This window comes from Bactrocera tryoni, unplaced genomic scaffold, assembly GCF_016617805.1.
Source record: "Bactrocera tryoni isolate S06 unplaced genomic scaffold, CSIRO_BtryS06_freeze2 scaffold_101, whole genome shotgun sequence".
Classification (NCBI taxonomy): domain Eukaryota; kingdom Metazoa; phylum Arthropoda; class Insecta; order Diptera; family Tephritidae; genus Bactrocera; species Bactrocera tryoni.
In genome coordinates, this window is record NW_024395815.1 from 69,293 (window position 1) to 82,345 (window position 13,053).

Sequence of the window (13,053 nt, forward strand, 5' to 3'; positions counted from 1 at the left end):
CCTAGCAGCGTAGACCCCAACCCAACCGCCGCAAACCGCATAACTAGATTATCGTGTTCTTTATCCAGAACTCCTTGATCATGTCTGAACCCTTCTCCGCGATCATTATCACCGGTGCATTTGTATTAGCGCTCACCAACTTGGGCATAATACTCGCGTCTATCACACGCAGGCCGCGTATGCCATACACACGTAATTGCGGATCGACCACCGCTTCGGGATCCCAATAGGGACCCATTTTGCATGTGCCCACCGGATGATAGATCGTCACGGTGTAATGACGTATCATACACTCCCAGTAGGGATCGGTGAACATCTGCAGATGCTGACAGCCGGGCCATTTGATAGATGAGATGCGTGAGCCGAAGCGTTGCATAGCTTTCGTGCGAGAAAGCGCTACAGCGATCTTGGCGCCCTCAATCAGTGTCTTTGTATCGAGTTCGTCACTTAAATAGTTCGGGTAAATATACGGATAATCGAATGGATTATTGCTGCGCAACTTAATCGAGCCAATACTACGAGGACGCAACAACATCGGTATTATGCTCCAGGCATCGCGATTGTTAATCTTCTCGAATACTGCTCGATAGAAGGCATCTGTAAGTCCATGTGCTTTGCGCAATTGAGAACCGCCATCGGAATTCGTAGAGCCGGAAACAAAATGAAATTCAATATCGGGCCAATCGAGCGAAGTATTCGCATATTTTGTATTCACGAAAGCGAGACCCTCAACGCCGCCAAGTATGGTGAGTGGACCTTGTCCGAAAACAGCGTACTGCAGCACTGTCGACATGGAGTGGAAGCGACTCTCCACAATAGAAACCGGTTGATTAACCAGAAACGTGAGACCGCCTAAGCCAATGTGATCTTGCATATTCTCGCCAACGTTGAGCTCTTTGATAACCGGTATACGATGTTTAGCTAGCTCTTTACGTGGTCCAATGCCGGATAACATCAATAATTGTGGCGAATTGACCGAGCCACCCGAGAGAATGACCTCTTTTGTCGCGCGTATACGATATATGCGTTGATTCTTTACAAATTCAACACCGAAAGCCAATTTCGTCACTGGGTCGATCATTATACGTGTAACATGCGAGTGCATAGATATGTGCAGATTAGGACGCAAACGGGCCGGCCGCAGAAAAGCTTTCGCGCTGCTGCAGCGACTACCACGTCGCGTTGTGCCTTGCGCGATCATAAACCCAGCTTGTTTCTCGCCATTCAGATCGCGGTTATCGTAGCCCATTTCAACTCCCGCTTCAACGAAGCTTGCCGCTAACGGTGTGTGATAAGGCGCCTCACCGACTGTCAGATAGCCGCCAGTGGAGTGATAAGGTGTACTGGATAAATATGGGTTTGTGTTATCCTCTGATTTTTTGAAATAGTACAAAGCATCGCGATAACCCCAACCCGGATTGCCGGCGGCCTCCCAATTATCATAGTCGATTTTACTGCCTCGTAAATACAACATATAGTTTAGCACACTTGAGCCGCCGAGCACCTTACCGCGCGGCCAGTTACAACGTCCATTGTTCATAGCTTTGAAAGAAAAACTATGTCATTACTTTCATAAAAAACAAAAAGTTACATTCACATGCTCACCCAAACAGAATTTGCCTGACGGTTCCGTCTTATATTTCCAATCCATTTTGCTTAACTGTAGATAGCCCGCCATGAGTGGCACGTCCGATATTTCAGTCTCATCGCCGCCAGCCTCCAACAACAGGACATTCCAATTTTCCACCTCTGTCAGTCGATTAGCCACAACTGCACCCGCTGACCCCGCCCCTATCACTATAAAATCATATCGTTCTAATATGTCATCGGTGGACAAATCTTCTGCCCGAGATTCTGGATCCATAATCTCTTCGTACTGAAAGTAGGCAATAGCGGCCACCAACATCGGTATAAACCAGCTATTGCTGGTAGCGGCTGTCACTGCGCCACCTATCGCCGTGGCTGCGCCCACAATTGCGCTCATTTTGAGGAAATTAGAAGGAAACTACGTTTTTGGTGTAAATTATTCTTCCCAAGAGCATCGGCGAAGTTAACTGCAAAAAGTAAAAGCAAAATTATATGAAAATGCATAAATGTCATAATTTAAATGAAGACTGGAACATTATGAATAAATTCATTTTCTTATTAAAATGGACTTTGTAAACTTACTATTCATGCTTTAATAAATTCAGAAATGCATCCTCACTACATATTTGCACTACTTAGTTTCATCGCCTATAACTTCAATAACTCCTTTACGATGTCAAATTCGTGAGATTTTTATCTCTATAACGCCAGGTTTATCAATCTTGTATTCTATAATTCGTGTTTCATGGATAGTTTCTGCAAGCTCGAAAAATATATATTCAGATAAACTTGGGTACAAAGGAATACCGGGAAACGAAATTCCTGAAGATATTGCGAAAAGGGCCATCCGTCAAGTATAGGAAAAACATAAGTCATAACCCAATGAAATTTCCGAAAGGAACGAACGGGTCAGGGTGAGTTCGAATGTCCTAAGGGCACGCAGGATCGCCAAGATGATTTGTACGAAAAACACGCATGACTTTTACTTTTTACTCATGCGATCTCGAAAGTACTGCAGGACGGCTATTAGCCAATTGGCAGGTCACACAACCTAGTGGCATCACGTGCGAGCCGGTGATGATACCTTCAGAACGTGCAGGAAGCTGGGCATGGTAGAGATGCTAGAATACCTCCTATGATTTTGTCTAGCTTTACCTAGAAGTCCTCTTAGACAGCTAGGAACTTCTCGGCTCAACGGATTAAATGAAGTAACAAAGTTAGACATCTAATAATCATATCAGTATAATCTAAATAGATTTATGATCCCTCAGTATCAATTTATAGTGGGATTATTATTATGTTTCTAGAATGACTGGGTCAACTCGTTCAAATATATTGCGTATACGTATCTTAGCATACCTGCAAAAAAATTAAAGGTTGCCAGTAAAAATAAAAAAGTGCTGCTGTGATTTGATAATAATCACGTACAGTACTGTATTTAAAAAAATAAAAGCTGGTGCTTTTTATATATATAATAAAGGGTGATCCATTTCCCTACTTCTTTTTTTTTTAAAGAAACACAGAAACTTCAAATTTAATGTTGAATGTTTATTATAATTCGAAAGAACATTCTTTTACATTTATTTTTTTGAAGATTATCTCTTCCAAATGTTGGTCGCGCCAACGGCTCAAGTGGTCCATCCGTTGAGTCCAATTTTAGATGACTCCTTCTAGCATTTCGACTGGCAACTGGAGAATGACAGGCTTGAGTCGAAGCAGGACCTTAGACTTCACATATCCCTACAGGAAAAAGTTTGACGGTGTGATATCACACGATCTTGATGGCCAATCGACCGGCCCAAAATGTGAAATTATCTGCACGCCAAAGTGTTCTCTCAAAAAATCTATTTATTGATGCGATGTCTGGGAAATGGCGCCGTCTTGTGGAAATCAAAGCTTGTCGTGATCACGAGCTTCAATTCCAGACATCAAATAGTCGGTTATCATGGCTCGACAGCGGTCGCCATTGTCGTTTACGCTCTCACTGGCAGCATTGTTGGAGAAACACGCACCAAACCGTGGTTTTTTCTGAATGAAATGACAGATATTAAATCTCTTAAAGTTGCTCTTCGTCCTAACTGGGCAATTTTGCTTGCTCGCATACCCATTGAGCCAAAAATGGGCCTTATCGCTGAATAAAATTTGGCTCGAAAACTTCGGATCTTCTAGGAACTTAGAGAGCCCATAGAGTGGCGAGATGTCACTTGGAAAGGTCGAACGGCTTCAGTTCTTGCAGTAACTGTATTCTGTACGCTTTGAATTTAGGATGTCGGCGTAAAATGGCCAAGTCGCTCCATATGTCAGTCGAAGTTGTAGCGAACGGCGCCGAATCGACTCTCCACGGTCTTCGTATACACCCTCAGCTACGGCTGCTACTAAATTTTCTTCACTGCGTGCTGGACTTTGCCTATAAGGTCGAATATTATCCAATAATAAATACTGGGTCTACAGATGGTGATGGGTTTGCGAATAGTACGCTCAGTAGGCCGATTATGTTGACCATAAGTTGAGCGAGGCGCGCGAAACATATTCTTCACAGAACGTGAATTTTCGTAATAAAGTTGAACCATTTGTAAACGTTATTCAGGTATAAGTCAAAACAAAACTCAAATATTATATGACAAATTAACACGACTCACGCGCGTTCTGTCAAAAAAAGGCTATTGAAAAAAGAACCTCTGCTTGAATCAAACATCAGAAAAGCGAAAGAATTATAGTTTTATATACTTGCTTCGTTATTTCAAATTTTAAACCGAAGCGTTGAATCGAAAAATGCATTATCCAGGCTGCATAAAACGTGGGCTAACTCGAAGAGCATTCTGACTTTTTTGTTTTTTACTTTCTATAATTAAATACATTCGAAATTCATGAGAATATCAAAAGAATGTGGTTTGTTCTGCTAATACCAATTTCAGATACTTTGTTGGATTTGTTATGGTCATAGAAAATAGTCAAATGTATACCTAAATTATTAGTTAACGAAGTAAGGTTGGACAATACACTACCGAATTGCTTTGTGAATTTTAAATACATACATTCAATACGTATTTACAATCAAATTTCGTAATAGTTCATGATACATGTACACGTATTGCGTGCACAACTCCCTGGGTGCACACCTGCACAAAGAAATTTACTGCGAGTCAGATATCAAGCGCAGCTTTAATTTCTTTCGATTTCATTTGCCAATTGCAGCTCCACGAATTTTCATTTAACGATCCGATCAATACGAACAATGGTGTTAAAGTCCAAAATACTGAGAAGCTCAAAAATATAAATTTATACATATACATACATATACATACATACATATAAACTAAAGCCAAATTTTGAAAAACACCGCATTGAAATCGAAATGCGAGGGTTTGCGTGCAATATCGGCCACCATGCCAAGATTCGTCAGTTAATTGCTATGCGCATAGTGTCCGCGATGACTGCGTGCTCCCAAAATGCTTCCGCGAAGAGGGCAAATAACTACCTATATATTAGTATATATGTGCATATAGATATAATTATACTCGTAAAGGAGGCCGATGGAGGCCGACATAAAATTTGGCAAGCAGAAAATGGGTAAAAATGCTTCTGTAGGGTATAGCTATTTGGGTGTTTTGTTTATAGCATACATACTACTGTGCCCAAAAAAGAAGGTGACATTGTATTTATTTTAAAAATGCTTTATTTATTCTTTCAAATCAATTTCATCCCCTTCAAAGTAATCCCCTCCCGATGCAATGCACTTATGCCAACGGATTTTCCAATCTTCGAAACACTGGTTGTAGTCACTTTCCGCGATGGCCTTCAGTTCCGTCTTCGCTGCGGCTTGAATCTCCTCTATCGTATAAAAACGGTGTCCCCGGAGCGGTCTTTTGAGCTTGGCGAACATCCAGAAGTCGCACGGCGCCAGATCAGGTGAATACGGTGGTTGCGGAACGATATGGGTTGTGTTTTTGGCGAAATGATCACGAATTACGAGGGCAGTATGGGATGGTACATTATCGTGGTGTAAAAACCAAGAATTGTCTTTCCACAATTCCGGCCTTTTTAGGCGGATAGCGTTACGCAAACGACGCATGACGTTCAAATAACATTCCTTGTTGACTGTTTGACCGGTTGGAAGGAATTTATAATGCACAACACCACGATAATCGAAGAAAACGGTCAACATGACCTTGATTTTTGAGCGACTTTGGCGCGATTTTTTTGGTCTCGGCTCTCTTTTAGCACGATATTCGCTCGATTGATCGGTTGTTTCGGGGTCATAAGCATAGATCCAAGTCTCAACGCTAGTTATAATGCGTTTCATGACACCCTGTTAGTCGGAAGTCATCGTTTCACACACTTCAACGCGACGCCTTGTTTCCAAAAAATTCAATGTTTTCGGTACCAGTCGAGATTTGACGCGCTTGAGGCTCAAAACATCCTTCAAAATGGTATTGGCTGAGCCTTTCGATATGCCAACTTCATCAGCAAGGTCTCTAATTGTTAATCGACGGTTTTTCAACACCAAATCTTTGATTTGTTGAACGTGAGCTTTGTTCGGTTGAGGTTGATGGTCGCCCTGGACGCTCTTCGTCTTCGACACGTTCACGGCCGGCTTGGAACTCACTATATAGCCTCATCGCCAAAGCCTTCACCAAAGGCTTTCTGCACCATCCTCAACGTATCCGCAGCAGAAAATTGATTCCGTAAACAAAATTTAATGCAAATTCTTTGCTCAACAAATTTCGACATCGCAAAAAACGAAAAACTCACTTTTAGCAGCTCACAAAACGACACGTGTCTCAAACACTAATGAATATTTTGACATGAAATTTGACATAAATGTGACTGACAGTACTACCAACCTAAAAAAAAAATAATTCTCCAAATCCTTCGACGCGCGCAGTTTAAATTCAAATGTCGCCTTAGTGGGCACAGTAGTATATACAAGCGTAAATGTTTTTGAATGGAGGGGGGCTGTAACACTCTTTTTGTGTCATGTTGCAGGTGTTTAATTATTAAAATAATTTGATTTAGAAATACAGTGCAATACAGCTGCACCTGGATGTGCAATTAAGTTTCTCCTCCTTTATACCCTGACCATTGTATATTAAGTTTGCCATAAAGTTTGTAATACTAAGAAGGAAACGTTGTAGATATACATAAATGATCATTGAGACGAGCTGAGTTGATTTAGCTATGTCTGACTGTTCATCCGTCCGTCTGTCTGCATATACGCGAACAAGTCGCTGAGTTTCTGAGATATCGAGCTGAAATTTTGCACAGATTCTTTTCTCCTCAAGAAGCTACCTGGAACCACCGAAATCAAACCACTATAGCAATCTAAAACTTAGCGATCCGAAACAGGTTAGATCTCCGACAGCACAGCCCTTGGACAGATAAAATCCAGGCCAATTCATCACATCTGACAATTCTCTCACCATAGTCCGACCCCGTCGAAACAGCACAGCATGACCTCGTTGACTTCACTTATCGCGATATCTTCAAAATATCCGGCTTATATTATTTCCTGAGACAATATTGCAATCTCCGAAGAAATTGTTGAGATCCGAACTCTTTAACAACATTGTTTAAGGCCAATCTTAGGTATTTAAGAGACACGTTATTGAACTTCTACTCGTTGCCAACCAACGAATACCACATAAGATACATCGAAAAGCTCTTTCAAAAGTATTAATTTATCGCTTCTAATTTTTTCGAATTGCAGATTGCAATTTGACAGGCACAATTTATGGAGCATAAAGTAATATGAACTTCATTACGTGAAAACACTAGAAACCTTCAATTTGCCACTAATGGGAACTTCAAAGCATTTGCTGTACCAAGGTTACCGCAATATTTCAATCTATCACTTCCAAATTTTTGTAATAAACCAGAAATAAAACTTTAACTGCATTAATTTCTAAGAGATCCACTAGATATAGACTAGGGATATTCAGCTTCTTCTTCTTAATTGGCGTAGACACCGCTTACGCGATTATAGCCGAGTTAACAACAGCGCGCCAGTCGTTTCTTCTTTTCGCTACGTGGCGCCAATTGGATATTCCAAGCGTAGCCAGGTCCTTCTCCACCGGATCCTTCCAACGGAGTGGAGGTCTTCCTCTTCCTCTGCTTCCCCCGGCGGGTACTGCGTCGAATACTTTCAGAGCTGGAGTGTTTTCGTCCATTCGGACAGCATGACCCAGCCAGCGTAGCCGCTGTCTTTTAATTCGCTGAGCTACATATGTCAATGTCGTCGTATATCTCGTACAGCTCATCATTCCATCGAATGGGATATTCGCCGTGGCCAACGCGCAAAGGACCATAAATCTTTCGCAGAACTTTTCGCTCGAAAACTCGCAACGTCGAAAAGGATGGAGTCATGTCTAGAAGTTCACGCAAGTGCGGAAAGTTCGCTGATCGCCATTCAGTTGGGAGTGGACAGAAACAATTCTTTTACATATGACTCAAGCAGCTCACGACTTCCGGTCTTTGACCAAATATCCTCTGGGTAGCCTAAGAACATCCGTTCGAAGGCGAGCAAAAGTGAGAAGGCGAAACATTCCCATAAAGTTGTGCGCTGGGTTTGGGACCCGCCACGTAAAAAGCCCACCCCAATGAAAAACTACCAACAGCCTCGGATGAAAAACCCCCCTTTGATATTCAGCTTCTAGTTCATTTAACTCTTTTTGACTCTACACAGCGTTTATTAACCGGTACCGGTACCGGTTCAACAAAGACCTAATTTTCATATGGGTGATATTCAAAATGAAAGGTGCTAGTGTTGGCGTTAACCCCGACTGTCAGTTAGTCGTTTTGATTAACTGGCTTTGGATATTGTTTAGAAATGGCACAGGATGGATGAAAGATCGAAATCGTTGTAAATTTCATGAATATTTTTGTCGATTGACAAATATATTTCGTAAAAAGCAAAATATTTCCAAATATTTCCAAATTCCGGTCGTACTTTCTGTGAGCGTAGCAAGGCTTGACATATCATCCACTCTTTCAGCAACTTCAGTTTCATATAATCCCGTAAACCTAACTTTGTTCAGTTTTGGTTGTTTTCTTTGAATAGTCCACCATTCTCCATCTGACACATCTTATAAGAAAGTGTATATGTATGTGCGAGTGTGTAAATTTTACCAAGTTTCACTTTTCAATAGTGTCTCAAAGGAAGTAGTTGAAGACAAAAACAGTAAATCTGGAACGCAGAAGTATATGAAAAGTCAACAAAAAATGTTAAGCGCAAATAAAGTTGAAACCAAACAAAGAAAAATAACTGAAAATGGGTTAATTATATGCAAATAAATAGCGTGCCAAAAAGACCTTGCTTAAAAGAGTCAAATCAAAGTAAAGCAATGGCACCTATTGGTACGAGTAAAACGTAGGAACTTAGCTTTGAACCGAAATTTTATATGAAAACAAGAAAAAACAACTTTACAAACAAAGACCATACAAGAACTTGACTTTGATCGTTCTCTTTGTATGAAAGATATATGCTATAGTGGTCCGATCAGAAATATTTTCTCAGATCTTTTAGCGGTGTCTTTGTCATTAATACAAGAACTTAATTTTGATAGCACAATTTGTATGGCAGCTATATGCCATAGTTGTTCGATATCTGTGGTTCCGAAAAATTAGCATCTCTTTAGGGGAAAAAGAACGTGTACAAAATTTCAGCGCAATATCTCAAAAACTGAGGGACTGGTTGGCGTATATAAAAACAGACGGACACACGAACATGGCTAAAACTACTAAGGGTATAATTATATGTGAACATAAATGCGATTTTTTATCAAGCTTTTTACAACTTTTTCTTTTTTCTTAAATCGACAAAATTTTTCGTGTTAAAATAAAATTTTAGCGCAATCATAATTATGTAATTAACACTAATACTTCCGTTTATCTGGCGGACAATGCACCCAAACAAATGACGCGTAAAGATTTGTTACGTTATACTTGCTCTCGCACATAACACATTCACATATAAATGGGTATATGGACAAAAATTAGGGGTATGACTTTTAAATTTAAAAAATAATAAAATAAAATATGGAAAAGTAAAAATGTTTACTTGTTTGGAAGAATGTATATTAAAAATATAAATATTGGGGTGTTTTTTTTTGAACTATTAATTTTTTTTTTTTAAAAAATCCCTGAAAATTTTAGCCCTTAATATTAACATTAAGAACTGGAGCAAGGCCTGTAACAATTTTCCATAGAAAATACACTACAATCGTGAGTTTTTATCTTTAAATTCCTACAGATCAGAGGTATTGTATGGCATCGCTTTGACTTCAGACGCATATTTCTCAGAATTGTTCATTCTACAAAAGTGCCCAGTGCAACAAAGTCGTAGCTTAGACCGGCGAGGTAGTTCCGAGCTCTAAACCTGATTTTTCCATGAAATTCTCATTTTTTTGTATACATCTCGTAAAAAATTTAAATGACAAAATTGTAGGAAATTTTGTTTGCTATAAAAAAGGTCCGAGGTCAAAATCGCCATCATTAATACATCTCGAGATATTCAGCTTTTTAAGTAAGGCTGCATGCAATCTTCATAGATTTTTTAATACATACATATGTAGTATCTATAAAAATTCTATAAAGCCTTTCTTAAAAAGCCGAATATCTCGAGAAGTATTAATGATAGCGATTTTGACCTCTAACCTTTTTTATAGCAAATAAAATTTCCTACAAATTTGTTATGTACATTTTTTCTATTGCTCCTGGTCTTTACGAGATATATACAAAAAAATGCGAAATTCTTGGAAAAATCGGGTTTAGAGCCCCGTACTACCTCGCCGGTCTAAGCTACGACTTTTGTAGAATGAATAATTCTGAGAAATATACGTCTAAAGTCAAAGCGATGCCAAAAAATACCTCTGATCTTCAGGAATTTAAAGATAAAAATTCATGGTTGTAGGGTATTTTCTATGGAAAATTTTTACAGGCCTTGGTCCAGTTCTTAATGTTAATATTAAGGGCTAAAATTTTCAGGGAATTTTTTTTAGGGTATTTTCAAGGCAATTTCGTGACGGGACTGAAAAAAATTAATAGTTCAAAAAAAAAAACACCCTAATAAATATATACAAATATTACACATATTATACATATAATACAATCAATAAATATCTATGAGAAGAGCTAAAAAGTTAAACTAGTTATATACTTATGTATGCACGTAAATATTTAAATATATGTATATACTGATAATATATAATATCAACAAAACCGAAATAAATTATGTTTTACAGCAGTTATATTACATTATATGTACAAGCTGAATATAAAATAAGGTTGAAGAACATGAAAATGTATCCTGTTTCCAGGTCAGCTGAAATAAGTATATTATTTGCTTTACAATATGAAAATTTACATATTGCCAAATTAAAAAAAAAAATGTGTAAAAGTAATTTGGGATAAAAAACTAGCTTCACTAATATAGTTTTTTCGATTTAGAGCACAACGTAGTTTTTTGTATCAAATTTATCTTCAGTTGATTGTGTACTACTAAATGCCAGGTTTCATAAATGGGTATTTTTTCGAAGAACCTGAACATCCGAAAAAATAGTGGTGTAAAATTAGTTTTTGTTTAAAATGTTTTCTTCTATCTTATTATTTTCTTTTAGGTTGGTAGTACTGTCAGTCACATTTATGTCAAATTTCATGTCAAAATATGCATTAGTGTTTGAGATACGTGTCGTTTTGTGAGCTGCTAAAAGTGAACTTTTCGTTTTTTGCGATGTCGAAAATTGTTGAGCAAAGAATTTGCATTAAATTTTGTTTACGGAATCAATTTTCTGCTGCGGATACGTTGAGGATGGTGCAGAAAGCCTTTGGTGATGAGGCTATGTCTAAAAAAAATGTTTACAAGTGGTATAGTGAGTTCCAAGCCGGCCGTGAACGTGTCGAAGACGAAGACGAAGAGCGTCCAGGGCGACCATCAACCTCAACCGACGAAGCTCACGTTCAACAAATCAAAGATATGGTGCTGACAAACCGTTGATTAACAATTAGAGATCTTGCTGATGAAGTTGGCATATGGAAAGGCTCAGCCAATACCATTTTGAAGGATGTTTTGGGCCTCAAGCGCGTCAAATCACGACTGGTACCGAAAACATTGAATTTTTTGGAAAAAAGGCGTCGCGTTGAAGTGTGTGAAACGATGACTTCCGACTACCAGGGTGTCATGAAACGCATTATAACTGGCAATGAGACTTGGATTTATGCTTACGACCTCGAAACAACCGATCAATCGAGCGAATATCGTGCCAAAAGAGAGCCGAGACCAAACAAATCGCGCCAAAGTCGCTCAAAAATCAAGGTCATGTTGACTGTTTTCTTCGATTATCGTGGTGTTGTGCATTATGAATTCCTTCCAACCGGTCAAACAGTCAACAAGGAATATTATTTGAAGGTTATGCGTCGTTTGCGTAACGCTATCCGCCCAAAAAGGGCGGAATTGTGGAAAGACAATTCTTGGTTTTACACCACGATAATGCACCATCCCATACTGCCCTCGTAATTCGTGATCATTTCGCCAAAACTCAACCCATATATCGTTCCGCAACCACCGTATTCACCTGATCTGGCGCCGTGCGACTTCTGGCTGTTCACCAAGCTCAAAAGACCGCTCCGAGGATACCGTTTTTATACGATAGAGGAGATTCAAGCCGCTGCGAAGACGGAACTGCAGGCCATCCCGGAAAGTGACTACAACCAGTGTTTCGAAGATTGGAAAATCCGTTGGCATAAGTGCATTGCATCGGGAGGGGATTACTTTGAAGGGGATGAAATTGATTTGGTAGAATAAATAACTAATTTTCAAAAAAATACAATGTCACCTTATTTTTTGGGCACAGTAGTATATCGGAAAATAAAATATTTGGTTTGAATCCTGTATTTTTAGTAAAAACACCTCTATTTGACTGACAGCACATACAATCGAAATAAAATAAAAACGTACTTATAATTATTCACAAATTAGTCACTCTTATTATCATAATAAGCACACAAGATAGTAAAGCTTTCAAACATATGATATCGGAACATTATAATAGGAGAGGCTTACAACTTCTATAATAATTTGCCAAAACTTTAAAATGTAAACCTTTTTTTAACAATTATAGTACATTCAGCTACCAATTTAAAAATATCAATTAAAAATTAAAAAAATCAATATCGAAATTTAAAACAAAATTCAAAATTAAAACAAATCAATATCGAAATTTAAAAATATCAAACATATTTTGATTTGATGAAAATGATTTCCATGATTGATGAAAATGAAAAGGATATGACCGAAAATTATTTGATTCAAACGCATTGCTGTTCGAAATTAGTAAAAATTTAGTTCAAAATTATCAACACAGCAGAACGTTATGCATTATAATAAATTTAATATAAAACTCATTTTCGTTCTGTGATTATTTACTAAAATTTTTAAATTTTTTTAATAAAAAAATACTTTTTATGCAAGTC

At 38.5% G+C, this 13,053-nt stretch overlaps 1 protein-coding gene across 1 annotated transcript; it reads right to left on the reverse strand.

The window, feature by feature from the left end:
- Positions 1 to 18: 18 nt before the first annotated feature.
- Positions 19 to 1,984, reverse strand: LOC120779405 (glucose dehydrogenase [FAD, quinone]). Its single transcript, XM_040111603.1, has 2 exons — positions 1,606 to 1,984; positions 19 to 1,542 (listed from the first exon to the last, which is right to left on the reverse strand). Exons 1-2 carry the CDS (start codon positions 1,982 to 1,984, stop codon positions 44 to 46), a joined length of 1,878 nt encoding a protein of 625 aa, XP_039967537.1. The 3' UTR covers positions 19 to 43.
- Between the last annotated feature and the right edge of the window lie 11,069 nt (positions 1,985 to 13,053).

Coding starts and splice junctions, on each gene's coding strand:
- LOC120779405 (XM_040111603.1), bottom strand. CDS start 1,984: ATGAGCGCAATTGTGGGCGCAGCCACGGCGATAGGTGGCGCAGTGACA. Junction 1,543..1,605: donor GTCAGGCAAATTCTGTTTGG/GTGAGCATGTGA, acceptor TTTCTTTCAAAG/CTATGAACAATGGACGTTGT.